Source organism: Hippoglossus stenolepis, chromosome 2 (assembly GCF_022539355.2).
Source record: "Hippoglossus stenolepis isolate QCI-W04-F060 chromosome 2, HSTE1.2, whole genome shotgun sequence".
Taxonomy (NCBI): domain Eukaryota; kingdom Metazoa; phylum Chordata; class Actinopteri; order Pleuronectiformes; family Pleuronectidae; genus Hippoglossus; species Hippoglossus stenolepis.
In genome coordinates, this window is record NC_061484.1 from 561,248 (window position 1) to 576,488 (window position 15,241).

The 15,241-nt window shown below is 40.2% G+C and overlaps 2 protein-coding genes across 3 annotated transcripts in view; one reads left to right on the top strand and one right to left on the bottom strand.

The window, feature by feature from the left end:
• Window positions 1-10,459, top strand: part of LOC118119959 (microtubule-associated tumor suppressor 1 homolog) — a 69,911-nt gene extending 59,452 nt beyond the window's left edge. For both annotated transcript variants that reach the window (XM_035174467.2, XM_035174478.2), the window contains exons 14-18: window positions 2,684-2,757; window positions 3,360-3,458; window positions 5,050-5,166; window positions 6,630-6,727; window positions 9,077-10,459. In XM_035174467.2, coding sequence (XP_035030358.1) covers window positions 2,684-2,757; window positions 3,360-3,458; window positions 5,050-5,166; window positions 6,630-6,727; window positions 9,077-9,290 — 602 coding nt within the window. In that variant the 3' untranslated portion in view covers window positions 9,291-10,459. The remainder of the gene's footprint in view (window positions 1-2,683; window positions 2,758-3,359; window positions 3,459-5,049; window positions 5,167-6,629; window positions 6,728-9,076) is intronic.
• On the bottom strand, window positions 10,449-14,913 carry LOC118119966 (fibrinogen-like protein 1). The gene is made up of 7 exons (XM_035174490.2): window positions 14,668-14,913; window positions 13,628-13,796; window positions 12,499-12,658; window positions 12,295-12,392; window positions 12,131-12,219; window positions 10,961-11,166; window positions 10,449-10,868 (listed from the first exon to the last, which is right to left on the bottom strand). Exons 1-7 carry the CDS (start codon window positions 14,722-14,724, stop codon window positions 10,643-10,645), a joined length of 1,005 nt encoding a protein of 334 aa, XP_035030381.1. The 5' UTR covers window positions 14,725-14,913; the 3' UTR covers window positions 10,449-10,642.
• Window positions 14,914-15,241: the final 328 nt, after the last annotated feature.

A 15,241-nucleotide genomic window follows, 5' to 3' on the forward strand; every position in this document is an offset into this window, starting at 1 on the left:
CCCAAGGAACCATATCTACTTGTGGTAAAATGGGCATGCTATGTCCCCTTTAATAATGGCACATAATGATGGCACAGCGCTGTGTATTACATATTTTTTTCAACCAAAAATACTTTGCGCTGGTTAGGGGGTACTTGGCTGAACAAATATTTCACAGGGGGTACATCACTGAAAAAAGGTTGAGAACCACTGCCCTAGACTGTATATAAAGACACACACATAAAAATATAGCAGGGCGTTATGCCTGGGGACACACTGGTTGTCCTGAGGCAGACAACACTAGTACTGTGTGTGTGTGTGTGAGAGTATGATGGTACATGTGAGAGAGTATAGTAGTGTGTGTGTGTGAGAGAGTATGATAGTACATCTGAGAGAGTATAGTAGTGTGTGTGTGTGTGAGAGAGTATGATAGTACATGTGAGAGAGTATAGTAGTGTGTGTGTGTGAGAGAGTATGATAGTACATGTGAGAGACTATAGTAGTGTGTGTGAGAGAGTATGATAGTACATGTGAGAAAGTATAGTAGTGTGTGTGTGAGAGTATGATAGTACATGTGAGAGAGTATGATAGTACATGTGAGAGAGTATAGTAGTGTGTGTGTGAGAGTATGATAGTACATGTGAGAGAGTATAGTAGTTTGTGTGAGAGAGTATAGTAGTACATGTGAGAGAGTATGATAGTACATGTGAGAGAGTATGATAGTACATGTGAGAGAGTATGATAGTACATGTGAGAGAGTATAGTAGTGTATGTGTGAGAGTATGATAGTACATGTGAGAGAGTATAGTAGTTTGTGTGAGAGAGTATAATAGTACATGTGAGAGAGTATAGTAGTGTGTGTGAGAGAGTATGATAGTACATGTGAGAGTATGATGGTACATGTGAGAGTATGATGGTAGATGTGAGTATGTGGAGTATGATAGTACATGTGAGAGTATGATGGTACATGTGAGAGTATGATGGTAGATGTGAGAGAGTATGATGGTAGATGTGAGAGAGTATGATAGTACATGTGAGAGAGTATGATAGTACATGTGAGAGTATGATGGTACATGTGAGAGTATGATGGTACATGTGAGAGAGTATGATAGTACATGTGGAGTATGATAGTACATGTGAGAGTATGATGGTACATGTGAGAGTATGATGGTAGATGTGAGAGAGTATAGTAGTGTGTGTGAGAGAGTATGATAGTACGTGTGAGAGAGTATGATAGTACATGTGAGAGAGTATGATAGTACATGTGAGAGTATGATGGTACATGTGAGAGTATGATGGTACATGTGAGAGTATGATGGTACATGTGAGAGTATGATGGTAGATGTGAGAGTATGATGGTAGATGTGTGTGAGAGAGTATGATAGTACAAGTGAGAGTATGATGGTACATGTGAGAGTATGATGGTAGATGTGAGTATGATGGTAGATGTGAGAGAGTATGATGGTAGATGTGAGAGAGTATGATGGTAGATGAGAGAGTATGATGGTAGATGTGAGAAGAGTATGATGGTAGATGTGAGAGTATGATGGTACATGAGAGAGTATGATGGTACATGTGAAGTAATGGAGAGTATGATGGTACATGTGAGAGAGTATGATGGTAGATGTGAGAGAAGTATGATGGTAAGTAGTGGGAGTATGATGGTAGATGTGAGAATAGTGTGTGTGAGAGTATGATGGTACATGTGAGAGTATGATGGTAGATGTGAGAGTATGATGGTAGATGTGAGAGAGTATAGTAGTGTGTGTGAGAGAGTATGATGGTACATGTGAGAGTATGATGGTAGATGTGAGAGAGTATGATGGTACATGTGAGGAGTATGATGGTAGATGTGAGAGTATGATGGTAGATGTGAGAGAGTATGATGGTACATGTGAGAGAGTATGATGGTAGATGTGAGAGAGTATGATGGTAGATGTGAGAGAGTATGATGGTACATGTGAGAGAGTATGATGGTAGATGTGAGAGTATGATGGTACATGTGAAGAGTATAGTAGTGTGTGTGAAGAGATGTACATGGAGTATGATGGTAGATGTGAGAGTATGATGGTACATGTGAGAGTATGATGGTACATGTGAGAGTATGATGGTAGATGTGAGAGTATGATGGTAGATGTGAAGTATGATGGTACATAGAGTATGATGGTACATGTGAGTATGATGGTACATGTGAGAGTATGATGGTACATGTGAGAGAGTATGATGGTACATGTGAGAGTATGATGGTACATGTAGTATGATGGTAGATGTGAGAGTATGATGGTAGATGTGAGAGAGTATGATGGTACATGTGAGAGTATGATGGTACATGTGAGAGAGTATGATGGTAGATGTGAGAGAGTATGATGGTAGATGTGAGAGAGTATGATGGTACATGTGAGAGAGTATAGTAGTGTGTGTGAGAGAGTATGATGGTACATGTGAGAGTATGATGGTACATGTGAGAGTATGATGGTAGATGTGAGAGAGTATGATGGTAGATGTGAGAGACTATAATAGTGTGTCTGAGAGAGTATGATGGTCTGTGTGAGACCAAGTATTTATTATCTCTCAAAGGGCCTCTCATAGATAAATGTACTGCTTGTGCAATAATTGTTTTCATAGATTAAATTAATATTTTCAAGATTAGTTATTCATTGATGTACATTTGTATGATTAATTGATGCTGTTGTGTGTGTTTCAGAGTTGAAGAGGATCCAGCTGACAGATCTGGAGAACCTGGAGAAAACACTGACACAGACTGAAACTTCTCTCTCTGTATATGTTTCATTCCTATTTAAATTTTTACCCCCCAAAAGTTGGAGTTGTCATACTGAATTCTTTTGGTTAACATTACTGGAAATAGAAACATGCTGTACTTGATAACAGTGTGTGTAAAATGTGGACCAATGTGAACAATGTGCATGCACACACTGAATGTATGTAGCTGATATGAATTACAGTGCAGGCTGTTTAGAGGTCGAGTGCTTTGCACACAGCTGCAGCACCAATCAGACCACAGATGTTTCCAGATTGGTCAGGAAAACATGCAAAAAATCTTGCTAACCACAAATATTCTATATTTTTAAAAAAAATTGGGAGGCATGCTGAGAATTTATTATAGAAAAATTTGAATGTAGTAAGAAGGTGTGCGCTGCCATGCCAAACCTCTTGCAATTTAACAATTAATGTTGGGAGCGAACCATTCACACAACAAATCTGTGACAAAAGGAAGACAGAGATTCCTGATGGGAAACGAGATATGTAAGATGAATTTATTGTTTCATATGAAACAAAATCCCCATGATTTATAGTTTTAGATTAATCTTAACTCAATGTCCACTGGTGAATGATGCATGTCTGTGTCCTTCTCTTACCAGGAGAAAATATCTGAGCTGTCGGCTGAGAAGGAGGCTCTGAATGAGAAGCTTCAGGCAGAGGAGGAGAGGAGGAGGCGAATACTCACAGACAAGAATCTGGTAAGACGGCCGTATTGCTGGAGGGGAAATTAATGAGGGACTGTCAGCCTAGTGTAATACATGCAGTCATATAAATAAGATTCTGTCCAGTTACAGTTCTATGGAGCTAAATCTATGCCATAACTTCACAAACAAATAAAAATGTATTCACAAATTCCCCACCATTCATTTGCAAACACAGTGTGGTTTGCAAATACAAAGCACCATTAACAAACTAATGCATTTCGGTTTTGCAAAGATAAAAACACATCTGACAAACAAATACACTACTTGTTTCTAATAGATGATGCCTCAGAAACAAATAGCTTTCCACATTTCATACAAGTACAACAAAATATATGTTACATGAACAAAAATGTATTTTCTGCAAGTGCAAAAGAAAATATCCCAAGATAAAGAATATTGTTAATAAAAGATATTCTACAAGTAAGACACAAAAAATATCAATGTGACTTTTGTCACAAATACTCTGCCATTTATCATGCTGAGGATTTTCTCACAAATGTCCCCTCCACGTCACAACTGCACATGGCGCTGTGAGCCAATTTGCAGGTACCAAGAATCAAGAGAATAGAGGTGCAGTAGTCAGGAGTGTGGTCAAACCAGCTGTCGTTTGTATCTCTGTAGTCAAACCAGCTGCCTCTAAATTTGGAGTGCGCCCTTACTCAGACATTTATGGTTCATTCTCTCGCCCATAATGTCAGTCTGATCGTGACTGTTGTTATTATTATTATTATAACAACTAGTCTGTCAGAGCTGAAACATGATGGTGCACAAGTGTTCCTGGTCTCTCTCTCCTCTCTCCCCCTCTCCTCCCCCTCCTATCTATCTCTCTCTCTTCTCTCCTGTCTTTTCCACCGATCTCCCCTCTCATCCCCATTTTTCTCTGCTCACCACAACCAGTCGAGGCAGATGTCCGCCCACATCCAGTTTGGTTCTGCTAGAGGTTTCTTCCTGTTAATGAGGGATTTTTTTTTCTCTCCACAGTCAGCCAAAGTGCTGCTCGTTGTGGGAACTGTTGGGTTTCTCTATACATTTTTAAGGTCTTGACCTTCTATATAAAGTGCCTTAAGATAATGTATATTATGATTTGGCGCTATACAAATATAATGAAGTTGAATTGAATTGTGTGTGACAGTGGCATCTTCTTGACTTCCTGGTGCCTGCAATTTGGTTCTCAGCAGCACCTGCAGTTGTTTGTTTGTTTGTTAAGTTATGGTATAGATTTCGCTCCATACATTCCTCCCTTGAAACAAGTTTCCTTAAGCCCTGGGGAGACATGAGTCATTATAGACAAGCTTAATTGGAGTCATTAAACCCAAAATAATCAATCGTGCATCATTACATTGTAGATGCAATGTATTCAGTGAAGTACAACCAGCAGTGAGTGAGCTGGAGAGAAGGCACTATGCTAAACACCACCTCTCTCTGTTGGTTAGGAAGAATCCCACAATTGCTTTAGGCATCAAGTCACATCCTCTGGCCCACCAGTGTTCATTTGTTTACAAGACATTTCATCTACTTCTTTGTAGAGCATCACAGATTCACATAACCTGCTCTAACTTGTGTGTTTGCTGTTTTGTGTGTGCAGAAGGACTCACACACACTGTACCTGGAGCAGGAGCTTGAAAGTCTGAAGGTGGTACTGGAGATCAAGAACAACCAGCTGCACCAGAAGGAGAAGAAGCTCATTGAGATGGACAAACTGGTAAGGATCAATCTTTCTTATATAATAAGAAGCCCACAATAACGTAAAAAACACTTTTTCATTCAATTTGAGATTTGATGAAATTTTAAATATTACCTATGAGCAGAGGTGGGTAATAACGCATTACATTTACTTCTTTATATGTACTTGAGTTTTCAGTAAATTGTACTTCTGAAAGTAGTTGTATTGCTGAATACTTTTCACTCCTACTCAGTTACATTTATGATGAAAAAAAAATACTTCTAGTCCGTTACATTGGGTCACACACTTCTCGCTACTTTTCTATGTCTATGATTTATTAATTTTTACACTCACATGAGTGGACACGGCGTGTCCATCTGAGGTTTTAGGTGTGATCACTGTTTTTCCTTGAATAAAAGTACAGCTATACACTACTTGTCTGGAAACTACGCTATGAAACTGTGCATCTTCCGATCCTGCAAAAACACAAAAAAACTTGTTCAAACAAAACCTTGTTAAAACAGCAGAAACACTTGAGTGCTTTTACTTTGAAAGGGGGTATAGGAAGTGTTGCAAATATTTATGTTTGTGACATATTCATCATATAAACATTAAAACCGGTGAAAGATCATTTTGATTATCTATTCAGCTGTGAACAGTGCAGTATGTGAAGAAGATAGGCGAGACCTTGATTCAAAAGATGGATGTTTTTAAAACAAGTGGAAAAAAGAGAGCAATGTGTCTATTACTGATATTCTAGTGAATATTTATGGTCTTAATTTATGTTACATTATTTAAATTGTAAAGATTTACTTTATTTAGTGGAATACATTGTTTTGAATGACTGCATCTAAGCCACTCCTGCAGGGATTGATAGTTTTTATATATATTTGCTTTTATCTTGTTCTATGGCACTGAACCAACTGTGCATATATTTGTGCTCTTCACCTGTTTATCTTACGACCTAATTTGAAAGATGTATATTATATGTCATAGAATTTTTTTGTTACATTTATTGGAATATTATTTTCATTTTCTGGATGTCTGCATCTTCCTATCTTATGTTAATTAGGTTAACATTTTAAAGTAAAATTTCAGTTTGGTTTGGAAACTGAATGCATGTGCACACACAATGCAGGCTGCATCCAAGCCTTTCCTATGAGGATTCAGTGACGTTTTTTTCTTGATGTTTGAAAGCAAACAGTGCTTAACAGCATATATTTCGGCATTTGCCTAGTTTTCAATGTGTCACTTTATTCATTACAATCAATGTGCACTTAACTATGTTATTACCTCTTAATATCCTGTTAAAACGCAATACATTTTACTTGAGTAGTTTTTTATGAGATCCTTTTTTACTCTTACTCAAGTACTTATGAGTACTTTTACTTCTACTTGAAATTATAATTATAAAGTAACAATACTTTTACTTGAGTACTGTTTCTATTTACATATGAAACACATAGGAACCCCCATCACATCAGATTACGTGTGTGTTGCAGCTGGAGACTAATGTGAAACTGGAGGAGTGCCTGAAGAAGGTTCAGCAAGAGAACGAGGACTACAAGGCCAGAAATGACAAACATGCTGCTCTCTCCAAGTATGTGCCCTTGCTGTGTGTGTGTTTTGCCACTCCAGTTAGTTGTCCAGTGACTCTATCTGTCTTAATCAAACCTCTCAGGCTTTACACTCTGTGACCATCTGGAGTCAGTGTATTTTCTTTTGAGACACATTTCAGTGGTAACGACCTCTCTGTAATGTTTGTGGAGTTTCAGCTCACTGACTTTGAAGTAAGGAGGGAGGTGTCTTCACTTTTAGGCCCGAGGATTCAACACTAACAATAACTAGGCTGTGGCTGAAGGAGTAGAGCGACCGTCCTCTAACCAGATGGTCAATGAACCCTGAATTGCCCATAGATCACTGTATGTACAGAGAGGAGGTCAAAACCCTGACATCCAGGATAACAACCTTCATCTCAACGTCAGTAAAACGAAGAAGCTGATCGTGGACAAAGGAAGAGACAGGGAGAATAACTGTCCTGCCTCACCATCAACGGGACTACGGTGGAGAGAGTTAGCAGGTTCTGGTTTTAACATCACAAAGAAGGCCAGACAACGGCTCTTCTCCCTCCGCAGGCTCAACATGGATTCCGGGATTCTCTGCAACTTCTACAGGTGCACCATAGAGAGTATCCTGACTGGCTGCATCACCGCCTGGTACGGCAGCTGCACTGCCCTGAACTGTAAGGCTCTACAGAGGGTGGGGAAGTCTGCCCAGCGCATTACCAGGACCTCTACAGGAAGACGGTGTAGGAAGAAGGCCAACAGGATCATTAAAGACACTTATCACCCCAGCCATAAACTGTTGTGCCTGCCGCCATCTGGCCAACAATACCGCAGCATCAGGGCTGTCATTCTTCTAAACCTCGCACCTTGCAATATTTGCACATCCAATCAGTATTACTTACATTGATTCAGTCTACTCAGTAGTAATATACTTTATTTTAGTTCATAATATACACTCACCGACCACTTTATTAGGCACACCTGTTCAATTGCTTGTTAAAACAAATAGCTAATCAGCCAATCACAAGGCAGCAACTCAATGCATTTAGGCATCTAGACATGGTGAAGACGACTTGCTGAAGTTCAAACCGAGCATCAGAATGGGGAAGAAAGGGGATTTAAGTGACTTTGAACGTGGAACATGGTTGTTGGTGCCAGATGGTCTGAGTATTTCAAAAACTGCTGATCTACTGGGATTTTCACGCACAACCATCTCTAGGGTTTACAGAGAATGAAAAAGAGAAAATATCCAGTGAGCGGCAGCTGTGTGGACGAAAATGCCTTGTTGATGTCAGAGGTCAGAGGAGAATGGGCAGAGTGGTTCGAGATTATAGAAAGGCAACAGTAACTCAAATAACCACTCGTAACAACCAAGGTATGCAGAATACCATCTCTGAATGCACAACACGTCGAACCTTGAAGCAGATGGGCTTCAGCAGCAGAAGACCACACCGGGTGCCACTCCTGTCAGCTAAGAACAGGAAACTGAGGCTGCAATTCGCACAGGCTCACAAAAATTGGACAATAGAAGATTGGAAAAACGTTGCCTGGTCTGATGAGTCTCGATTTTCAGCTGCGACATTCAGATGGTAGGGTCAGAATTTGGCGTAAACAACATGAAAGCATGGATCCATCCTGCCTTGTATTCATTCTGCCTTGTATCAACGGTTCAGGCTGGTGGGGGTGGTGTAATGGTGTGGGGGATATTTTCTTGGCACACTTCGGGCCCCTTAGTACAAATTGAGCATTGTTTAAACGCCACGCCTTGTTGAATCTATGCTACGAATAATTAAGGCAGTTCTGAGGGCAAAAGGGGGTCCAACCCGGTACTAGCAAGGTGTACCTAATAAAGTGGCCGGTGAGTGTATATTTTATTTTATTTTTTATATTCTATTTTTTAATATACATTTTTTTGCTTGTGTGGTTTTTTAAATACTTTGAGCAAGGCTAGAAGGGAGCCTGTGGCCCAAGCATTTCATTGCCCGCGACTGCTGTATGTAATTGTTTTGCACATGATAAATAAAGTCTTGAATCTTGGTCATCAAGACTAGAAAAGCTCTATGTAAATATAAATATGGATATATATAAATAAACCATAATACACCGGTGAAAAGAATCACATGAGTCTGCATAAAAGCTTCTATACTATCTAGTGCTTGCTCGTGAATTAAATATACTGTTTAGCGATTAGTGTGTCATCTGACCTGTGAAAACGTGGATATGTGATATGAGTTTATTTTGTTAGCTGACCTCGTTGACCCTTCGATTGTGGAGAACTGACCAGTATGACACAGTTATTACATCCTGGTTCTCCAGATCCCCTCAGCTCTGTTTCTATCACTGTGTCTCCCTGCAGCGTCACAGCTCTCTGTCTCCCCCTGCAGGCAGCTGTCCAATGAACAGGCCGTACTCCAGCAGACGTTGCAGAAAGAGTCCAAGGTCAACAAGCGTCTGTCCATGGAGAAAGAGGAGCTGCTGTGGAAGTTGCACAATGGCGACCTGCTGGCAAGTCCCCGCCGCGTCTCACCCACCTCTTCCTCCAACTCACCGAGGAACTCTGCCTCCTTCCCCACGACTACACCATTATCGCCTAGATAGCCCCATAGCAAACAGCGACCCCCCTTCTCTTGTTTGGCCCCCTATCACCTTTTTAAGCCTTGGAAGGATGGAAGAGAAACTCAACAGTGTTGTTGGATATTAATCACCTAGTTAAGTTGTACATTTTAAATGAATTACATTCAAAGATGCTTATTTTGTAAGCAAGAAGACTGCAGTGGAACTGATGCACTTGAGTCTGAGCAGGGGACTGGCCTTGCTCTCTATCAGTCTCGACCAAACGCCTGGTTCATCAACAAATCTTTCTGAAAAAAGATAGATAGATATCAGGCAAACCTCAGGGTCTGTAAATAGCGCCTCACTCTCGTTACGACTATCCGTACCTTTTTGTTGTCTTTCCAGTGTTGTACAGCTCATCCTGTTCTTTTATACTCCTTCTGTTTGAGAGATGGTTGGGGGAAAAAATCGTATGTATGTATGTAGTTTTGTGGAAAAGGTCTCAAAGTTGTCTGGGTTTGGCCAATCAGAAATTAACAGGTACTTCTTGGTGGATTTGGATGGACACTTTAGTCATTTTCCCCACATTTAAAGAGTTTTTCCCTCCGCCAAAGAGTGTAGCTCAATCACTGACAGCTCTGGACCTCTAGACGAAGTGGATGAACTTGTCCTGGTACTTGTCCTTCTGTGGGCAAACCGGAGGAAGGGACCTCATTGAACCTTTGAATGAATGTCTCTCCATGTAAGCTTTTCACAACCTCTAACTTAAGCTACTATGTGGAATGTATTCACCCTTGGATGTTAAGTCTGAGCAGGCCAGTTCAGACACACATACAGTCTCAGAGCCAAATATGCAGTTTGTTTAATAAGAAGGGTATCAACCCCCCATTTACTCTTTCCCTTGAACCTCTCTCTGACAAAGGGATAAAGCAGATCAAACACCTAAAACAACCATGTGCCCAAAATAGAAACAAGGCAAAGCCTAACTACTGACTGATCAGTTAGTATCTCTCTCACCATAAAACCCCCTCCAGGGATCATTTCCACAGTGAAAACTCCCAGACATTCCTTAGCTGACTGACACTGGCTTCTGTTTAACAACAATTTAAAAAGAAATGTCCCTTTGTTTTGTTGTTTGTTTGTTACCAAAATGCCTCAGTGGAATATGTTATATTGTACTTTGTACACAGAATAAATACAATATGAGTTAAAAATCAACGTTTTATTTCAAATGATAACATTAATACACTGGTAAAAGTCAAACAGCAGTCATAAGTGAACATGTCACTGTCTTCACCCAGTTTGTCACCTGTAACAAACGTGAAAAGATAAAAAAAACAAGAGAGTTTCTCAGCTCAAGTGAGTGGACCCATGCTGCTTCCTCACTTGTTTTCAGCCTATTGGCCACGAGCAGCATCATCATCACTGCCTATGCTGTCAAGTTGCCCAAGTAATGGAGCGATGACTGGCAGTGGATGCTTCAGGTCAGCGGCTCGCACCATCATCACTACAGATTTGATGGAGTACCACCAACCGTGCCATGTATACCACACCACCCCGTCCTCAGCCATGGCTTGGTATGGCCCTTTGTAGTAATGGCCGTTCAGATTCCCTGAATCACACCTGTAATGATAAAAAAAGAGAAACACAAGTGGAATACATGTTAATTTGAGAACTGACAAAGTGTGAGTAAAACTGAAGAGTGTGTCCATTACCTGCTAAACCACCAGCCTGACTTGCTGTGTCTGATACACTGGGCGTCGCTGTTTTCCTGATCGCTGTTGTTCATCTGATCAAAGGTACTGAATTTGACCCCACTTGGTCCTGTCCATTTCTGCCCAGCAGAGGGGGGAGTGTGAACATCAACCAGCGCGTCCCCTGCATTCCCAGTGTACTCTCCCAAATGTATCTGGTACTGGTCCTTTGAGTGGAAAGAGGAGAAAAACCTAAATGCTCTGAAATAATCTTCGGTACGAGTGTATTTACACTGACACTTTTATCTGGAGTGAAAGTCAAATTTTTCATTTCTTCATAGAAAGCATTATAAGGATTGTTTTGAGTAGAGTAATATGTAGCATGTGGCATCTATTGCACCTCTGTCCGCCCTGAGAGAGGGATCCCTCACATGTGGCTCTCTCTGAGGTTTCTAAGTTTTTTTCCCCTGTTAAAAGTTATTTTTTGTAGTTTTTCCTAATTCTTGTTGAGGGTTAAGGGCAGAGGATGTCACACCTTGTTAAAGCCCTATGAGACAAATTGTGATTTGTGAATATGGGCTATACAAATACAATTTAATTGATTGATGGATTGATAGTGTGATTATAAATGACATAAAAATATACAAACAAGGGGGGTGAGATTGATGAAGAGAAAAGAAGAGATGGGGACTGAGCATGATAGCGATAATAGGATAAGTGTTGAGAGGAAAATGAAGGAGCAGTGAAATGTAGACGTATAAATAAATAAGGAGATACCGAAAAGGCTGAGTGGAGAATAAAAGAGATGGAACACAGCTGGCAGACCTAGAGCCAGACATCATTGCTGCTGTCTCCATAGCAAAGGACATAAAATACAAAGACACTAGTCTAAATAACACATGTGCTGTTATGGGAAAAGAAGAGATGACAAGGTTAAAGACACAGCTGTTACAGGCTGTACAGGACAGGAGAAGCGTGCAGTGGATTACAAAAGGACAGGATACGATTAATTGTACAGAATTAATCCATTATGCAGAATTTACTAAAAAAGTTAAATTCTACTTAAGAGAGTGAGAAAGCTTGTTGAAAATGAAAGCTTGCTTTAAAACCTTGCATCTTATCAGGTTTATTTTGCAGTGAAAACCCTCACCCATAACACATAAGGAAAGCCATTTCCTTTCTCAGTGTTACCTTTTCATTTTCCACTTTGAAGTTCTTGTACTCTGCAAAGCGTTGATTTCCCTCAAAGTCCTCCATGTCAATGTGTAGGTCGTAGTTTCCTAGAAGACACAGAGTTTCATGGGTAACCATCGGATTAGGCTTGATATATCGTCCAAACACTAATGTGTACACACCTTGGGAGGTGAGATAGTGTAGAGGTTCATTTCCCAGCCAGAATTCTCCATCGGGGGAGTAGAGGTCTCCAAATCCGTGCTTATACTCCACCCATTCTCTGCACACAGTGGACACATGGATCACACATTCATTTGCAATGTCAGATTTCTTGACACGTACAACATATGAATTCCTATATTTGTAAAGCTGACACACAAACACACCTGTCAAAGCTCTCTTTGCCATCTCTCCTCCTCTGAAAGACGGTCCATCCTCCTCCATTGCTCATGTCACAGTAAACACTCAGAGCAGTTGGAGAGCCGTCAGGGAGGATCACATAGAGCCCACTGGCCACGTTACCGTCTGCAAACACCTCAGAACAGTCTTTGCATACACACAAACGTAATCTTTACAAGGTGAAATATTCAACACAGGTAAAAACTGCAGGGTCATTACCACAAACTACTGATTTGCTGCTTGATAAATGTTTGCTCCATTATGATTTGCAAATATCGTTTTTTTTCATTCAGTTTTTCTTGGACACATGAGTTATTTCCTTTTAAAGTTTTTCAGCTAACTTACAGCAGCTTATTAACATACAGTAGGCACAGAGCAAGATAAGCTTTCGTGTGGATTCCCTACATAAGTCATATTCTCTCCCTTTTGGTATCCACCAACTGCAGTGGAAAATACCTGTGTTGCTAAATAATGCAAAATGCTCCACTGTGTTCACCAACTGGCTGGTTAATAAGAGCTGTTAAAATAAAACAATGAGCTAAATTGGGGGAAAAGGCTAAAAAGCTCTTTAGAGTTGAGATGAACTGCAGTGCTGCAAATAATTTGTTTGTGGGTCTTAGTGAGGTTTTTGCCCAGTGGAAAAGGGGCATTCATGTGTATTTTTTCATATTTGCATCTGTCCCTTTTACCAGGGGCTGAGAAAGTCCAGAAGCTCTCACTCGAACATTTGAGTTTTTTCGTCTGTATTTCTTCTGTATTTGTATAGCGCTTTTCTAGTCTTGATGACCACTCAAAGCGCTTTATAGTACAGTTTTACCATTCACTTACTCACACATAAGTACAGTGCATCAATGTGCAGCACTTTCACAGATCAAACCTACAGGGGCAATTTGGGGGTTTAGTATCTTGCCCAAGGACACTTCAGTACACGGAATGGGGGAGATGGGGATGGAACTGCCGATCTTCTGGCTAATGGATGAACCACTCTACCTCCTGAGCAAAGTGCAGCCCCTCTGGAGAAGGTCCAGAGATTATCCGAAATTCAGTGCATGTCTGAAAGTAGCTAATGATGCGCAGACACAAACGTATGTATCTCTCATAGAAATCTAACCCTACCTCTGTACTGGTTCTCGGGACCCAGGTGTAAGTTGGGTATGTTCTCCAGCTGCTGGGCCTGGCTGTTGTGAAGCTCCTGGATGTAGCGGTGCTGGTCATTGATGACGTTCACCAGACCCTGGATCTCCACTTCCAAACTGGCCACCTTGTCCTCACACGGCACAGGGGCCTGGATAGAGACAGAAAGACAAGTCGAGTGCGAATTTAAACTTAGAGTTAGAACCAGTCGAGAAACTACAAACAAGTTACAACTGGATAAATCCTTCACCCCTTATTTTAAGAATAAATACTACATGTTTTACTTGCTTGGCATATTGTGGATGTGCATTACTGTAAATACAGCTTTATATTATCATATACACTCTCAGCGAGTCAGGAAAAGGGGGTGATTAAATGATACTCATATTTTTATTTGAAGGATTGCTTTTCAAATAGAAGAGAATCTACAATCAATATAAAAAAACAAAACAATGTTTTGCAGGTGAACGTAAATTGAAATGAAGGCATAGCAAAGATGACGTTTTTTTTAAAGGTTTATATCACATCCTCAAGTAATCTATTCTTCCACTGTTCTAGAGACATGTCAATATTCAATTTGGTAGCATACCCAAATCTGCACCAGATTAGAGCTACTGAACATGTTTTCATCATGTATGCATTGTTAGGACAGGAGGCAGCCAGGTAACACTCAGCTCAAGCAGCTGAACTATTAAGAGCAGTGATTATAGCGACAGAGCCATCACCCTGAATCCAAAAAGCTACAGTGGACCCAATGCACACCACATGGTCCTCCCATGTATGGCTTGTCTTAAGCTGTCTTAATGTTGAAAAATAAAGAGCATAACTACTCTCTACCAAAAAATAGTCTCTGAAATCTGTGGATTACTCACTCAAGTGATGTGACCACCACAAAATAAATTCCAGTCACCTCTCTTCCAGACAAATATCTCAAAATCTTCACAATTAACAAAAACTATTCTTAGAAATGCTTAGAAATCACAGAATGTATGATGATATACTGAGAATTTTGATTTTCTTACGGCCATGCATGCAGCCAGCTGAAGAAGAAAGGCCACTGATGTCCTCGGAGTTCCCATAATCAACGATCCAATCAGTAACTGAATCAAACTGCCACACTCTTGTGTCACTGTTTCTGTATCGTCTCACTGACACCCCTCCTCTCTTATATGTCCTGTTTGGCTGTTGGATGTTGCAATATCACTTCACTGCTCGTTCTCACCATGACTCTGTATAGCTGGAGATTATTAGACTGCACATAGTCTGACTTTTTGTGAAGTAGCCTCCATCTAGTGGTTGGAGTTAATAGACATCATTTCATATTGCTTCATTTTGAACCTTCAAACTGTCTGAATCCTCAGAAACGACAACTCTGATACCAATGACATATTTGTTCATCAACATGACTTATTCATTACTGTTTTTATAAATACATAAATAAACATACGCTGATATCAATACATAAATAAATAGTTTAAAGGTCCAGTGGGTAGAATTTGTAATGAAGAATATGTAATTAGTTCATAATCATCTGAAACTAATATCCTTGTATTTTTGTTACCTTACAATGAGACCTTTATATCTACTTCACCGGTG

Coding starts and splice junctions, on each gene's coding strand:
- LOC118119966 (XM_035174490.2), bottom strand. CDS start 14,724: ATGGGAACTCCGAGGACATCAGTGGCCTTTCTTCTTCAGCTGGCTGCA. Junction 12,220..12,294: donor ACACTATCTCACCTCCCAAG/GTGTGTACACAT, acceptor TGTGTCTTCTAG/GAAACTACGACCTACACATT. Junction 11,167..12,130: donor TCAAAGTGGAAAATGAAAAG/GTAACACTGAGA, acceptor TTCCACTCAAAG/GACCAGTACCAGATACATTT.